Genomic DNA, 17,769 nt, shown 5'->3' on the forward strand with positions numbered 1-17,769 from the left:
CTAAGAAGAATAATTTGTCTTTTGGACAACATTTGGTTGTATCACAAATGTCTTGGTCATCCCTCTTTTAAAGTTTTAAAGGTCAAGTTTCCTGATCTTTTTCAAGGATTATATGTTTCTAACCTTCAGTGTGATATTTGTGAATTAACAAAATATTATTGTGTATCGTTTCCTATTAGCAATAAAAGAAGTTCTATTTTCTTTTATTTAATTCATAGTGGCATATGGGGTCCTAATATTCCCAATGTTTCTGGAGCTTGATGGCTTATCTCCTTAATTGATGATTGCACTCCGGTTACATGGGTGTTTCTCAACAACAACAATAACAAACAAGTTTTATCCCACTAGTGGGGTTGGCTATATAGATCATTTTACGTCATTGAGCTCTATCTCCAACTATACCATCATCTATATTTAAATAAAGTTTATCTTGGTTTATCGTGGTTAACCAAGTCTTTTTTGGCCTTCCTCTTCTTTGCTTGATATGTGTGTTTGTCATAGTTTCACATCGCCTAACTGGAGCATTTATTGGTCGTCTAAATACATGCTCGTACCATCTTAAACGTGTCTCTCGGAATTTTTCCTCAATAAATGCAATTCCGACTTTCTCTCTAATACTCTCATTTCTTATTCTGTCCATTCTCATATGTCGACACATCCACCTTAACATCCTCATCTCTGTAACTTTCATCTTCTGCTCATGTGCTTGAGTCATAGGCCAACATTCATCTTTATATAACATAGCTGGTCTAACTGCGATTTTGTAGAATTTTCCTAAGTTTTAGAGGTACTTTACGGTCACATAAAACACCCAACGCTCTCCTCCATTTCCTGCTTGTATTGTATGTACGACATCTCTCTCAATCCCTCCATCATTTTGCAAAAATGATCCTAAATATCTAAACCTCTCAGTTCCGGGCAACTCGTCGTCTCCTATCTTAACAATTATCTCATTATATCTAATATTGCTAAACTTAAATTCCATATATTCTGTCTTTAGTCTACTAAGCCTAAAACATTTCCCTTCTAGTGTTTCCCGCTAAGATTCTAGTTTAACATTTACTCCTTCACGTATTTCATCTACCAAAATAATATCATCTGTAAACAACATACACCACAGTACTGTGTCTTGAATATGTGCAGTGAGTTTGTCCATAATTAGTGTAAAAAGGTAGGGGCTTAGAGTTGATCCTTGATGTAACCCTATCTTTATTGGAAAGGCGTCAGTTACTCCTCCTGAAGTCTTTACTCTAGTCCGTGATGACCTAGTCATGGCAGTCCCAAGCCCGGGCAAAGGAAGAGGGTTACGTTAGGTTGTCGGCCAGCGTTAAAACTATGACAAATATTCAATGAATAGATCCATTAAACTATTGTGCTAATACTAGGTTTTTCCCCGGAAGGAACGCGTTGCAAGGTCCAACCGTAACATCTCGACAAGGATCGCTGCATCTCTAGAACTCGGGTATAGTGCTAAATATGCAAAAGTTCACATTGCAGGGTTTGCAGGTCCGACTGTAACATATCGGCAAGGACCGCTACATTTCTATGAGAACTTGGGTGTAGTGTTAACTAGGAAAGAGTTCTCACACCGCCATTACATGGGTGTTTCTCATCAAACAAAAATTTGATGCCAACATTATTATTCCTAATTTCTATTCAATGATTCAAAATCAATTTTAAGTGAAAATCAAAAGTTTTAGAACCGATAACACTAGAGATTACTTTAACCAAACATTGTCCTCCTATTTCCAATCCCAAGGGATTATTCATAATTCGTCTTGTGCTCATACACTCCAAGATAATAGAATATTAGAGAAAAAATGGGCATTTACTCAACACTACTCATGTCAGTCTTTTCCATAACAATGTCCCTAAATCCTATTAGGGAGAGGCTATCCTTAATGACACACACATGATAAATAGACTTTCCCTCACGTGACTTAGACAACAAAAGTCTCATATAACTCCTCAACGTTTCTTATCCTCATTTCCGAACCACAAATGGACTTACTCCTAGGATTTTTTTAGGCACTGCTTTTGTCCATATCAACAGTCCACTTCGAGGTAAACTAGACCCTCGTGTCATCAAATGTATCTTCCTTAGAAACTCATCCACTCAAGAAGAGTAGAAGTGTTACCACCTTTTATCTCAAAAGTTGTATATCTCGGTTGATGTTACCTTCTTTGAACATACTTTATTCTTCTTCAAGTCCTATCCTCAAGATTTCAATGACAAAAGATAGCACTTGTGAGTCATTTAAACCCATTAACACTCTTGATCTTCCTCCTACTCAAGTTCATACCGAATCACCTTCTATTCCTATTCCATCTAGTGAGTCTCCTCCAAGTGCTTTTTGTGATACTCTAAGTACCCCTCAAGTGTAGAAAGCTCGCTCCAGGAGTGATATAAGTCCAAGAAACCTCCAACCCTGATGATGGGATCATGCCTTTACAACCTACTAAATCATCCACTGATCTGATAGTCTTGACCTTCCCATTGTTGTTAGAAAAGGTGCTAGAGATGCACTAAACACCCTCTTTATCCTCTATCTCACTATATTTCTCTTAAATATCTATCACCAGCCCACAAAAGACTCATTGTGAATCCAAATACCATGACTATTCCGAATACTATTCCTAAGGCATTGTCAACAAAAGGAATGGAGGGATGTCATGAAGGAGGAAATGGATGCATTAGAAAAAAATAAGACATGGGAGGTTGTTGAGAATCCAAAGGGAAGAACATTGTTGATTGCAAGTAGATTTTCATACTAAAATACAAAGCAAATGACTCTCTTGAGAGATATAAAACTAGGTAGGTGGCAAACGGTTATACTCAGACCTATGGGTAGATTATTATGAGACATTTGCTCTAGCTGCAAAACTGAATACTGTTAGAGTTATACTATCTTTGGTGAAGAATGCATTTCTCCATGGAGATTTTGATAAAGAAATTTATATGAACCTCCCACTAGGATTTGCAAGAGATACTGGTAATAAAGTATGTAAATTGAGGAAGGCTCTTTATGGTCTAAAATAATCTCCTAGGGCATGGTTTGAAAGATTTGCGAAAGTCATGAAGAAGTTTGGGTATAACCAAAGCCAAGGGGACAATACTCTCTTTGTTAAGTACTCAACAACAGGGAAGGTGACGACTCTTCTAGTCTATGTAGATGATATCATTGTAACTGGAAATGATGAAAAGGAAAAACATGATCTAAAGCATAAATTGATAGAGGAGTTTGAAATAAAGGAATTCGGCCAATTGAAGTGCTTCCTTGGTATTGAGGTAGCATACTCTACGAAAGGAATTTTTATTTCTCAGCAGAAGTATGTGACTGATCTGTTAGCTAACAAAGGGAAAATTGGGTGTAAGCCAATTTCTAGTCTAATGGATCCAAATCACAAGATAGGAGAGAAGAATCAATTGTTGAAAAAAGAATGTATCATAGGTTGGTTGATAGACTCATATACCTTGCTCACACTCGTCTAGACATAGCATATGTTGTGAGTGTAATCAGCCAATTCATGCATGATCCAAGAGAATCTCACCTTCAAGTTACTTACAGAGTATTACATTACTTGAAAGGCACTCCGAGAAAAGGAATTTTATTCAAGAGAAATGAGATGCTAGCTTTAGAAGCTTACACAGATACATATTATGCAAGTTCTCTAGTGGATAAAAGATCAACAACAGGATATTGTACTTAGTGGTAATATAGTAACATGGAGGAGCAAGAAGTAAAATATGGTGGCAATATCATCTACTAGTTGAAGATTATTCTGAATGATTTGAAATTCAAATGGGAATGCCCGATGAAACTCCATTGTGACAATAAATCAACTATCAATATTGCTCATAATCCTATTCATATGATAAGACTAAGTATATTGAAATTGATAGGCATTTCATCAAGGAAAAATTGAAGGAAGGATTAGTGTATATGTCATATACCCCTTCGGAATTACAATTGGTTGATGTGTTAACAAAGGGACTGAATAGTTCTAAATTTCATGATCTTATAGTCAAGCTAGGAATGGAAAACATCTATTCCTCATCTTGAGAGGGAGTGTCGAACAACTGTGAATAGCTTGTACAGAAATAAGCAGTTGTGAGCACAGGGTAGGGCATCCCTTAAACAGTTTATTTCTGTTTAGGAATAATTAGTTTTCTATTCTCTTTCTATTGTAATTTTGTATATAATAATGGATATTCCCATTATGTAATGTGTGAATTTTTCCACATCAATTCTTTGCAAAGGTTTCAATACTTTTTTAAACATAAAAATATTAATTAAAAATATTTTTATTAATATTTGATTGTCATAAATGTTTACTATTAAGTTATATTTGAAATATTTAATGGTGAGTTCAAGTTTTGATATTATCTCGTGAGATATTTAATGTTTATTGAATCTTTTGCAACAATTATTCATGTATAAATTTCAAATCTATAGTTTTATTATTATTATACATAATTTAATAGTCTTAATTATAATTTTATTGCAGAAATATCATGTTCAAAAATTTACATTTATAATAGTGATGAAGATTTATATTCAGATTTAGTTTCAAGTTTATTGCAGAGGCATCAAGTATGAGATTTTGCATTTATAATGATCATGAAGATCCATTTTCAATTTCGACATCTTTAAATATATTTTGATGATTTTAATAATTGATTGTGTTATATTTATTTGAAAACTTCAAATTATTAATAAATTAATGTAATTTTTATATTTTAAGAATATGTAAAAGTGATGCCAAAATTTTCTACTGTAAAATAAAAGGATAAGAGGAAGATGAGTGATATATTAAATATATTATATATGATAATTCATGAATGGTGATTTTAATTCACGATCACATCACCAAATTAGAACACATACAAAATCTTTAAATATTAAATTTTATCTTATTTAAAAAATATATATTTTAAATACTTTAGAATAAAAAATAATTAAGTTAAATTCAACTAATATACTAAAAATTAGGATCAATGAAAACTTCATTTAGGGTTTAATTTGAATTTAGTTTGATCAGTTAAAAATTAAATCAAATTTATATATAAAATAATTTAATTGTATATCTTATAAAATTAAAAATTGTATTATATTTAAAGTTTTTTCTATTTTTTCTAACAATGTCTCCTAAATCCTTAAAGGATTTTTATTGTCTTAGTCTATATTACCGAGGAAGGAGGGGAAAAAATCATAGGTTTATGAAAAAAAAATTAACGGATTTAGCAAAAGGAGGGTAAAATTTAATGAAGGGGAGGGGAGGAAAATGAATTAATTAGAAATAAAGGGGGAAGAAAAGAAAGAAAAAATTTATAAAAAAAGCATTGTCAGTCAGCCTCGTGACTGAGATTACCCCAATAGGATTCAAGCCCAATGCTAGTGTTGAAACATGGTGACGCCAAGTTAGCAGTGCGATCAATAAATTCCATCAATGCCAATCAACACAGCTCGATATCTAATTCCATGAATACAATTGGATTATTGTCTCATTGCATTCAACTACTTACATAATTTAGTTAGATCATTCTTCTAAAAGGTTGTCGCTTAGGTTGTTTGAGCAAAAGATTGCTTCACCCCTAATTGTTAATCGGTCATTAGTAACCCTTTCAAAAAGTAGCCCAAGGAGATTGCCTGGGTCAGTAAATCTAAGGAAGCAAGTCAAACTTTGTTTTAGATGTTGTTGGTTCATTTGTTATTAAGATGCAATTCTAACTATCCCACCCAATAGTCCTTCGCAGACCAAGACTCCCAGCCAATGCGACTTTCACCTCACCTTTTTTACCCAAAGTTGGTGTCTTGCACTAATTTCTAGTCATTTTTTTAATTGTCTTTTCCTCCTCTTCTATCAAGGTGTTCTTGCTCTTCCCTTGTTTCTTTATTTATTCTCGGCGAAACTTTAGCATAAGCACACTTAGGCATCTTTTTAAATAAAAATTATGATTTTTTTTCTTAATCCTAATATGAAATATGAAATGATTTGTTATTGTTGAGTTTAGGCTTCTTTATAGACTATAGACTATGAACTATGACTTGATTATTTGTGATTAAAAAAATGATCAAGCTATTCTTTATAGTTATTATTATTATTATATACATAGTCATTATTAATTTAATATATCTCTCATTCCTATTTTAATATTATTTTAATGTACATCACCTAGGCATTAGCCAATGTACCAACTATCTTTTGCTTAGAAACACATTTTAATACCTTGAGTTTGATTTATACTAAACTAAAGAGCTTTTAGAAGCACGCTCTTGTCTGCTACCACCCTTATGCTATTGTGAAAAAATCATGTTACTTATTGCTTGTTCTTGCTTGTTACAATAAAAAGATCATTTCTTTTTTTGTTTGTTTTGGAATAAGAAATGATGGAAAAATTATATTGAATTTTGCGATAAAATAAAAATTTATAATAGATAATATGTTTTCCAAAAAGAAAGAACAACATCTCTAGTTAAGTTTAAAAATGGAAACAATAAGTCACAAATTGAAGAAGAGGGATAAAAAATTTATAAAGATAGTAAAGTCATTATTGGAGAAAACTTAATCACCCAACATACATTAGTGGTGTTAAATACGTGCCTCAAGCATAATGCTTGGCTCTTAGGATCAAGTGTTAGAAAGTAAAGGATGAAAAATAAAGTAGCTTTAAGAAAAGAGTGCAAGCATAAGTATTAGGAAAATTACATGGCAACCCGAATACAATATGAGATAAGATGACATCGAATTTGAAAATAGTGACCAAGAGCATACTCGGGAAATCAAGAGGACGGATGTTACCAAATTAAGAGTATTAGTGGTGGAATGAGGAAGTACAGGAGAAAGTGACAAAAGAGTCTATAAGTTATTGCACACTTATAAAAATGAAGAAAACTTAAAAAAAAATACAATTGTCAAGAAAAAGACAAAAGAAAAAAACAGTGAGTAAAATCAAGAATGAAGCTTTCAAATACTTCTATCAACAGCTTCAACTTGATACAAATAAAAAAGCGGAACCCACTTAGCTTAGGAAATTTCAATTGGTTAGAGGAGTATAAAAATTTAGAAGTTCCTAGGAAAGTAGGTATTAAATGACTCACAAAGTTATTCAACTACATATTGAAAATGAAGACAATGAGTGATTAGTAAAACGTAAGTATTCTAATCTCTTAAAACTTTATGTGAAATTGTGTAATTATAGGGTATTAAACTAATGAGTTATATCATAAAACATTGAAAAAGAGAGATCAAAAAAAAGATTAAGGAAGAAGATAAAGTTAACCAAAAATTAATTTAGATTCATGACTGAAAGATCGACGATAAAAGTTATAAAACTAATTGAAAAGTGTCGAACAAAAGGTTTACGCATGATAGTCATTGACCTAAAAAAACTTATAACAGAGTTCCGAGCAATTATGTGAAAAATTTTAGAAAAAAAAAAGTGTTAGTATATCATATATTAAAACGATTAAGAATCTATATAAGGATATAATGACAAAAGTGAAGACTTAAAACGAATTAACTAAAACATTTCCTATAAAAATAGGATTACATCAAAAATCAATTTTAAATCCATATATTTTTATACTAGTCATGGATGAACGCATTGGATACATCCAAGACGTTATCATGGAGTATATTGTTTGTAAATGAAATTATTTTAATCGATGAGACACATGAAGGAATAAATACTAAGCTTAAAGTTTGGCAAGAAATACTTGGAAGTAAAAGTTTTAGACATAATAGAGTAAAGAAAGAATTTAAGTTTAGTGGTATTAAACGACAATTGTTAAGTCGGAAGATGATGAATTTAGGATCGTGTTTATAAAAGAATAAAGGGGTTCAGAAACATGTCTTAGGTTGAAATGGAGAAGGGTGTCACGTGTTCTTTAAGATCGTAAAGTGCCTCTAAAGTTTCAAGAGAAGTTTTACAAAATATGGACTAAAAATTAAGCTATTAAATGAGCACACAAGTAAAAGATGAGTGATGTAAAGGTGGATGTGTTAAAGAGAAAGTTGAAGTTGCGGCTATTAAAGAAAAACTCCAATAGATATGTTTAAAATGGTAAGACATATACATAAGTAATCAATAAATACCTCAGTTAGACGATATGAAATCATAATAAATATGCACATTAATTGAGTAAGAGAAGGACAAAGAAGACTTAGTTAGCAACGATAAAATAGTATAAAATTCATTTTAATATAAATGCGGATATAGTATGAGATCAAACTCAATGGCATACGAGGATTCATATACCCAACCCCACTTAGTGGGAAACAGTTGGTTTGCTATTGTTATCTCTTTATTTCTACTTGTCTATTTTTTTCTTTTTTTTTTCTCATTGTATCATGCATTGTGTTGTATGTATGTTCTTTAAAAGCCAATCAAAAATGTTTATGTTTTAATTTTGCTAATCTTAAAAAGGATCAATATATGACCCCTTATCGTTTGTCCAAAACCCTCAAATGTTTTATTTTTTGTCTATCGCATGTTGTTATACGCACCACTTCAAGGAGATGCCCAGTTGAGATATTTATTACTGAGATTTCTCTTCATTCTCATGTCATTCCATCCTTTCACTTTATCCTTGTTGATATCTTGACTAGAGGAAAAAGGCATTACTTGACATGTGTTGATTTGAGACCAAGGGGATAAATAGTAGTGTGTTCCATCAATAATTTTTGAAATTTAGTTATATTTTCTTCATAGTCGTGGTTAGCAATAGATTTTTGTATTTATGAAGCTTCTCTAGTTCATGTAACAAGATGAACATTGATAGTCTCTATCTTCTACTAAAGGTGTAGTGTTAAAGATATTAGGTAAATAAAGTACTATGTAGAAGGCTTAATCTTGCATAGATATTTTAGAGTTAGGATTAAGTCTAAAGCTCTATATATATAATAGTCTCTTATTAATATATGGAACGTAATAAAATATTTTTTCACCAAACTTAAATATATTATTATTAAAATAGTAGTTGCTTACCTTATTTGTCTCTAAAATAGTCGATGGATATCATGATGAGAGTTAAGAAATTCTTCAATGACAACTGCAACTAATGCATGCATAAAGCATTAAATTGTTTGTCATTTATAAGGAAATATTTTTTGTCCTGTACAAAATATTGAATGCAAAAAATAAAAGTAAATTGCAATGTATAATCTCTAAAAGTTTAGCTTAAACTAGCTTCATTAGTATGACAACTCCTAGTTTCTTATTACAATCATACTCATTCATTTCCAAAGTCACTATCACTACATGAGAATGTTTGCAATCTCTTTCACTCAAACTCTTCATTGATCCCCTCCATACCCTTATTGAACACTAACTCACAACGAGACTTTGAATTGATATCTTATACTCCCATTCTCAATGCATAAGACATTTTCAAAACGACAGCACAAACACTTAGCACCACACGTTCACATCCACATCTGTATCAAATACTCATGTCCGAGTGTACCCAACATAGCTTGCAATTAACCACGCTAATCCTGTCCAAAAGATGAGAAGATGGCTGACTCGGGACGTGGCAATGTGGTTGACTAGGTGAAGGCTCCTTGCGGTCCTACAAAATCGGAAGCGTTAGTGTCGGGCCATGAAAGGGCATTTGCTGTCTGACTCTCAAGATAGTCCTCGATTCAATAGAGATGAACAGTAGCAGTGAATAGCAATGACAAACGTGTAGAATAGTGAAGCATCACATACCTTCGTCTGTGAATAGAGACCTCGTGTCTAACATTTGTGCATGCTTCCAAGGCATGTGCATGTTTTCCAAAGTGTCCTTGGAAAAAATAAGTCAACAAGTGTCCCTTACACCTTTCCTTAAGCAAGCACGCAAATCTCTGATGTGACAGGCTAGAAGCTTCTAAAGTATTATTTGCTTGCTGGACATTCTCTGTTGTCGGCGGCACAAACTGTCAAAAGGGTACGGCAAGATGTTTGTCGATCCCGTTATAGGCCGCTCAACCGATGTCACCAGCTTGGTCATACAGAGCAAAGCTGCTAACCTCTCCTTCACTTGACTTTCCTATTGTCAGAGGGCTGCTTTTTGTCTAATCGGACATGAGGGTCGATCGATAGGGACAGTTGTAGATGGTTTGCACTCCAAGGCCAGTCCAAATTCCTTCCATTTTCGTCTTGCATATAGTAAGATCCTGAGCGGCTTGATTCTCTTCCAGACTAAGTCGTCGACCTGAAATGATCTAGGAATAATCTTTCTGTTGTAGTTCTGCTTCATTCTTTGTCGGTATGCCATCAGCTGGATGGCTGCTTTATCTCTTATCAAGTTTAACTCCATAAGACGCTGCTCAGGATTTTCTTCGTCGTATAGATGTGTCCGATCGAACTTCACGCCTATTTCGACCGGCACTACCACTTCTCCTCCGTACACCAAGTGGAATGGAGTTATGCCAATAGCTTCTCGAGGAGTGGTGCGGTACAACCATAGTACACTTGGAAGCTCATCGACCCAACTTCCTACGAAGTAGTCGAGCCGAGTTTTGAGTCCTCTGATGAGTTCCCTGTTTGTAACTTCCGCCTGGTCATTGATCTGCGGATAGGCCACTGAAGTAAAGGCCTGCGGGATTCCCTAGCCAGCACACTATTCTCTAAGCCTTCATCCTTAAAATTGTCTTCCATTATCAAAAACGAGCTTATGAGGAACGCCGATTCTTCCATAAAAATTTGATTGTCATCTACTTGGTTATCTTAGCGAATAGAGAAGTAGTCCACAACTATGAGAAGAAATTTCCTATGATCGGTCGCCATAGGGAAAGATCCAACAATATCCATGCCCCAAAAGACAATGGATGCTTTCAGCTCTTCTGTAAGTCGATGCGGAATGTTCTGGTGTCTCTAACATGATAGGCAAGTTGCTACTATCCGAGCGGCATCTACTTACAAGGTAGACCAAAAATATCCAGCCAATAAGATTTTCCCAGCTAGTGAGCGACCGTCAGGATGGCTGCCACAAGAAGCTTGGTGTACTTCCTACAGGATGTATTGAATGTCTTCCGATCCGATGCGAGCAATGGCCTCAAAAAAACTCTCTTGTATAAGTGATCCTCTATTAATGTGAACTGCCCAGCTCTCTTTTTTATCATCTGAGCCTGCTCCCAATCAGCCGACGTGTTGTCCGATCGGAGGAATTCAATCAAAGGCGTGCCAATCATTTGAAGCTCCTATCTCAACCACTCTCTCGATATAAGCCACCAACATCACCTGCTCGATCCAGCACTACCGGGCTCAAAGAACTCACAAGCTCGGCATCTGCATATTGGTTGTCCACCGGGGGGATCTTTTGCGTGATTACCTCTTGGAATCTCGCCTTTAACTTTTCAAAACCCTCGGCATATAATTTTAGTCTAACATTATTTATTTCGAAAGTACCTGATAATTGCTAAGCTGCTAGTTGGGAATCTGAGTGAATAAGAACCCCTGTGGCTTTTATATGTCTAGTCGCTTGCAGATCAATAATCAGAGCTTCATACTCTACCTCATTATTCATGTCCCGGTAGTCTAGTCAACCGGACACCTGCATCCTATCTTCTCATAGGGATATCAAGAGTATTTCCACCCCACTGCCTTGCCGAGTGGAAGACCTGTCGACATATACTTTCCAAGTGGCCTCTAGCTCGGTGTTCTGTACTTCAATCACAAAATCGACTAAGGCTTGTACCTTAATCGCTACTCTGGGCTAGTATTGTATATCGAATTCACTCAACTCCGTAGTCCACTTCATCAGCCGCCCGGACGCCTCTGGGTTGAGGAGGACTCTCCCTAGGGTATTGTTAGTTAGCACAATTATAGGATGAGAGAGAAAATAAGGGTGTAACCTCTGAACGGCCAGGACCATCCCGTACACCAGCTTCTCAAGAAAGGTGTAGCGACATTCGACATCTTTCAATAAATGGCTTAATAAGTACACCGGCTATTGTTCATTGTCGTTCTATCATACCAACGCCGATCCAACCGCTCGCGTGTTGTGGAAGACAAGTATATCTAGAGCGGCTCGCAGGCGATGGGCATTGTAAGTACATAAAGAAGATAAATAATTCTTGATTTCCTCCCATGCCTTGTCGCATTCAATGTCTCATTGCAACTCGATAGCTCAGCACGTAGAATTTTGAAGAATGGCTAGCTCCGATTAGACGATTTGAAGATGAATCTTGACAAGGTAGTAATTCGCCCGGTCAGGCGCTGAGCTTCCTTCAGATTACATGGAGGGGGCATGTCCTAAAGTGCCTTTACTTTGCTTGGATTAGCTTCGATCCCCCACTCGGTCACAATGTAATCGAGGAAACACCCACTCCTTGCTCCGAACAAGCACCTGCTGCACACAGGTCAACACTTCGTAGGGATTTTATCAATATATCGTCGACGTATACCTCCATATTTCTACTGATCTGTCGTCGGAATACTTTGTTCAGTAATCTTTGGTAGGTGACCCCGACATTCTTCAGTCAGAATGGCATAATGTTGTAGCAAAAGGTCCCGTTTACCGTGATAAAGCAGACATTTTCTTGATCTTCCTTGGCGAGCGGAACCTGATGGTAGCTCTGATATGCGTCCAGCATGCATATCAGTTCGTAACCCGCAGTGGAGTCAACCATTTGATCAATGTGGGGCAAAGGGTAGTAGTCCTTCAAGCAAACATTATTTAAATCCTTAAAGTCAATGCAGACTCACCACTTATTATCCGACTTGGAGACCAACACCACATTGGCAAGCTAGTTCGGCCTACTTTTATGTGCACAGGTCAAATAAAGGTAGTGGCCTCCAGTCAGCTAGGGTGTACTTGAACCTCCTCTTTTTCTTCATAAACCAGCGCAGGAGGCTCCACTATAATTGTGTTGACGGCCATCAGTTGGGCTTTCGGAGCTACTCGTGAATCAGTTTTTACCATTTCCACGTAACATCGACGGGCCGCGAGTTGGTCGCCCTTAACCTCGCCAACCAAGTTGTCTGCAAGAAACTTTATCTTTTGGCAGAATGTGGAGATGACCATTCGGAAGTCGTTTAACGCCGGTTGGCCCAATATAACATTATAAGCGGACGGAGCATCCACCACAATGAAATGTCATCCTCATCCTCATGAGTAGCTCCTCTCCGAGTAATATGGTCAGCCGAGCCTGGCCGATCGACAACACCTCATTAACAATGAAGCCATATAACGGAGTTGTCATGGGTTGCAGTTCGCTCTGATCGATATATAGCTGATCAAACGCCTTCTTGAATATAATATTCACCAAGCTGCCTGTATCGACAAAAGTGCGGTGAATGTTATAGTTAGCAATTACTACCTTGATGCTCAAGGCGTCATCGTGAGGGACTTCTACCCCCTCCAAATCTCGAGGACCAAAACTTATCCCCAGGTTGACAAGCGTGGCCAATTCGTAGATACTCGAGCAGGTCTCTGGTTATCTCTTTGTTGAGGTTGTGGTCGTTGTTGCTCGGCAAGCACACAGTCTTCCTCATGTTGTCTTCCCGACCAGCGGTAATTGCAACTCTCAGGAGAGGACGATCAACGGCGAAATGCTTGGGGAGTTGGGCAGTGTGGCTTTGGGTTGAGATGATAACAATACTTTGTATTGTGCTTTGTCGAGCGGTGAAAAGAGCAGAAGAGTGGGGTCCACTGTCAGGGCTCGACGAATTTTGGCCGCTCGGCCTCTATATGTTGAACCGCATGGGCTTGGGGCTCCTGATGTTGTTGTGGTGTGCCCGCTCGAGGCCCTTTTAGCGGTTGATAGGTGTGGACCGCTCGGTGCTCTGGGATGGCCGCCGACTCAAGAATCACTTCTTTTTTTCAAGTTGATTGGGTCTCTTCAACGTTGATGTACTTTGTGGCCCGCCTAAGCAGATGGTCGAAGTCTCTTAGAGGCTTCCTAATAAGTGAGTGAAAGAAGTCATTATCTGTAATTCCTTGGGAAAAAGAACTTACCAAGATTTCTTGAGTGATTGATGGGGCATCCATAGCCACTTAATTAATCTCTTGATATAGGCCTGTAGCGTTTCCTTGGGCCCTTGATTAATAGCGATCAAGTTCATATTCATCTTCTGATAACAGCGGCTATAGAGCCGATCAACAAGCACTTGAACTACCTCTGCGCCGATCCGGAGAGCGTGGTGAGGAATATCTGGCACTTGACTCCGTCGATGTATTGGTGGAGCACGGCTATGTTGTCGAATTTGATTAAATAGTTCTCGGGATCAATTGATCCTGTATACTCCCCGATCGTCAATAGTTTACAGTGAGGTGGCAGCTGATCGTCGAAGATTTCTTGGAAGAACTGCCTGTTGATCAATTCGGGGGAGTCGTCGAGTCGGGGTGCTTTGCCCTTTCACCCATCCGGAGGAGCGCGTTCTCGGATGATGATCCTTGCGTCCTTTCAGGTCGGCCATGCTCTTTAGAGGGCATGCGAAATAACACCCTGTGATATAGGATAGACAGTTTGGTGCTTCCTGGAAGGCGGCCGTCGTCAAGTGGTTTGGCTTTCGGCCGATAGGGTCTTCCGCTCGGGCTCTTTTTGACCTGTCACAAATACAGCTAGGTCATTCGACGCTCGTCAGTCAATTGTTGTCTCTTGTTGTTGCTGCTGCACCATCCTTGCAACTCAAGCATTTCCTCCATCTTCACGTTTCGAATGAAGGTGAGATTTTCACAAACGGCAAATGGCACCAAATATAATTCCACACGGTATCACACACCTTCCAAAAATTCTGCTCTATCCTTTTAAATATACACGATAATTACAAATATAAGTGCTTGAGTGTGTTGTGTTTCCATTTGATTTTGGCAATGGAACACAGTACGTTTAAATTCCCAGAAAGCTTGTAAATGGATAAACCTAATGCTAACATTCTTATGCCGAAAAAAAAGAAAAAAAAACAATATTTGGTATTTGATGAACAAGTCTCTTCCATGCAATATGTAGATAATTGGTTGTTCAATATAGCTTTGAAAAGAGTTAAATGGAGGGAGAAAATTGATGCCTAGTTGGGGCAAGCATGGCTTGATGATGATTGGAAACATTACTTACTTGAAATCATACCCACTTCCTGGCTGTAACACCTCAGGAGCCATCCTACACAAAAGAATATAAATTAAACTTTATGTAGCAGATCAACATAACACAAATAGTTACTAAAATTAAATGCAAGTGATTTAATGAAACTTTGCATCTCACCAACATGGTGTTCCTACAAAAGTATTTCTTGATCGTTGTCTGTCACCCTTATCAAACATGCAAGCTGAAACACCAAAGTCTCCAAGCTTCACCACACCAGATTTATCAAGTAGGATATTCCCAGCCTGCAGCCAAATACATTTTTAAGCAAGGGAATTTTCATATAAAACTTACAAATTACTTCAACACAAAAATAACCTTGACATCGCGATGTATATGGCCATGTTGATGAAGGTACTCTAAAGCCTTTAGTGTTTCTTTAAGTATTGAACATATAACAGGCTCTTCAAATCCATCTGGATATGCAATCTTCATTAGGTGCAAGCACGAGCCTTCAGCCATAAATGGCATGACCACCCATAGAAAGCTCTCAACAACAAATGAACAATAAGCTCTAATTACATTTGGATGGTCTATTAGGCTCATTGTTTGGGCTTCCCTTCGTATATCATCCTAGATAAAGTAACTCGGAAATTACAAAAAAAAAAGAAAGAAATATGTAAAACTGACATGAAGAAGAACCCCAAATATAATATCATATTACTCACTCAAATTCGGTATGGCAGAGTAATAAGCATTAGAGATTAAAAATAGATTTTTGGTACTTCTACTCAAAAATTGCCAAATATTTCTTGGCCACTATAGAAGATCATAAATTTCATAAATGTATCATTATTTAATAGCTTAACATTGACAAAACAACTTTGACAAAGAACTTTGCATTGCCCTTTTAATATAGCAATTTCTCTATAGCAAAGATGATGAAGGTTGAGTAGCGGTATGAATGACACAATAACATGAATGCCAGTTCGTTGTGCCATGGCTCTAGGTAAATGATAGAATCCAAAATGAACTATCATAAGAGGAAAATGTGGATTCTTAATGGCAATTTCTCTTTTTAGAATTATAGTACATAGCATCCAGTGGTATTGAACAATCTTATGATTTAGTCTGAACTGATATTCTAACTGATTCAAAGGATAGTGGAGTGAGCATCAGGACTATTTTCGAATAAAAATACATAAATAAACAAATACTCCATTCAAACTTCAGATATACAAGCATCTTCTCTGGTACTAATCAGAAAGAGGTTTAACAAATATGTGCCCCATACAAATAACTTGAACGGACAGCACTACTAGGCTGACCAAGCATCCTTTAAACATCATATAACCTAACATCTAATTAAAGCATAACTTCACTTGAATATATCCTAAAAATATAAAATGAACTGAAATCAGCTTTATTTATGAGAGTCAAACAGAGTAAATATTTGCTGCAGTTCCATTACAAATCTCACACCAATGAGCTTAAAACCTTTTGACTTGTTTCATAATTCCGCATCAAAGGTTGACTAAACTACAATGCTCGATCCAAACAAACCATAGAAATACCTTCTATGGTATATGGAGAGCAATAGCAGTACTCCCCTAAGTGTTCTCAAATTTCGAACTTCCAATTTTTTATAAATCCGTTATTTGGACCTGGCATAAAATTCCTCGGGAACATTCCAGAATGACACTTGAACTTTTTAGAAAGAGTGCAATCATCCTAATTGCTTGCCTACAGTCCCAGATAGAAGATCAAGAGTGAATTTTGACGAGGAAGAGTTAAATGTTCCATAAGGATCCTAAATATCCTTAAGCCACCATCCCAATCGCCCCGATCCAATCTGCTCCCGAGTAATAATAGCAAAGCCGCCTTCCCAATCGTCCCGATCCAATCTTCTCTCTATCTACAATAACAAACCGCAGCAAGTAAATCTGGAAAATAAAGAGAGGGCGAACTCACGAGGTTACTGTTGCAGCGATCTAGATCCAAGCGTTTGACGGCGACAACCTCATTGGTTGGCAGGTAGATCCCTCGATAGACGGTCGCGCTGGCCCCGTAACCGACTTCCTCCAGCAGCCTGTAGTCATCGTGCGACGCCGAGTAGCTCCCCCTCAAGCTGCCGTTCCCACTCATCCTTCCACGATCACCGGCGCGCACTCACTTCTCTCCCCTCCCACAATGGTTGACTAACGCTCAAGTTAAAAAGAGAGCAGCCGAACCGAAGGATGCCAACAAGGAGCCGAAAGGGGAAGTTGTCAGTTCGAGAGAGGGCATGAGAAATGGTAAGCGCTGACGTGGCGGCAGGTGGGGGATTCCTGGTCGTCCGTACGAGTCTTGATGCGGCGGAAGGCAAGCCCAAGTGCCAAAAGCAGCAACAGCGGCAGGTGACAGGTAGAGAGAGAAGATGGAAAGATGGTTTCGGGTCGGGTTTTAGGGATTCGTATCATTTGTTCTCTGAAATAGATAACTGAAATCAACTTCCCTTTTACGATCGACCCTAAAATATGTTGTATTGAACGGGAGGTGAGAAATAAAATTTACATCCTTTAATTTACATCCTTTAAATGGTGGTAGGAAGAGGATTTATTTTTTAAATAATTAAGGTTTAAACTTTAAGTAGGGTAATTAGTGAAATTGAAGGGCCACCTCAGGAGCTACATGTTTCTTAAACTTAATTGATGAACAAAATGTAAAATCACATCGTCTGCCTTATAAACCTAAGATAAATGATTATTATTGAGT

At 37.1% G+C, this 17,769-nt stretch overlaps 1 protein-coding gene across 6 annotated transcripts in view; it reads right to left on the bottom strand.

Moving 5' to 3' along the window:
• LOC121969769 (serine/threonine-protein kinase OSR1-like) overlaps window positions 1-17,422 on the bottom strand; it is a 77,565-nt gene extending 60,143 nt beyond the window's left edge. For 5 of the 6 annotated variants that reach the window (XR_006108644.1, XR_006108646.1, XR_006108645.1 and 2 more), the window contains exons 1-4: window positions 16,987-17,421; window positions 15,394-15,648; window positions 15,196-15,320; window positions 15,049-15,093 (exon numbers count right to left, since the gene is read on the bottom strand). Coding sequence is in view for 3 of the 6 variants with exons in the window: in XM_042520010.1 (XP_042375944.1) it covers window positions 15,049-15,093; window positions 15,196-15,320; window positions 15,394-15,648; window positions 16,987-17,160 (599 nt within the window). In the remaining 3 variants the exon portion in view is untranslated. Of the gene's footprint in view, window positions 1-15,048; window positions 15,094-15,195; window positions 15,321-15,393; window positions 15,649-16,986 lie in introns of all 6 variants that reach the window. The other variant, XM_042520011.1, reaches the window with a different exon arrangement.
• Window positions 17,423-17,769: the final 347 nt, after the last annotated feature.

This window comes from Zingiber officinale, chromosome 4A (assembly GCF_018446385.1).
Source record: "Zingiber officinale cultivar Zhangliang chromosome 4A, Zo_v1.1, whole genome shotgun sequence".
NCBI lineage: Eukaryota > Viridiplantae > Streptophyta > Magnoliopsida > Zingiberales > Zingiberaceae > Zingiber > Zingiber officinale.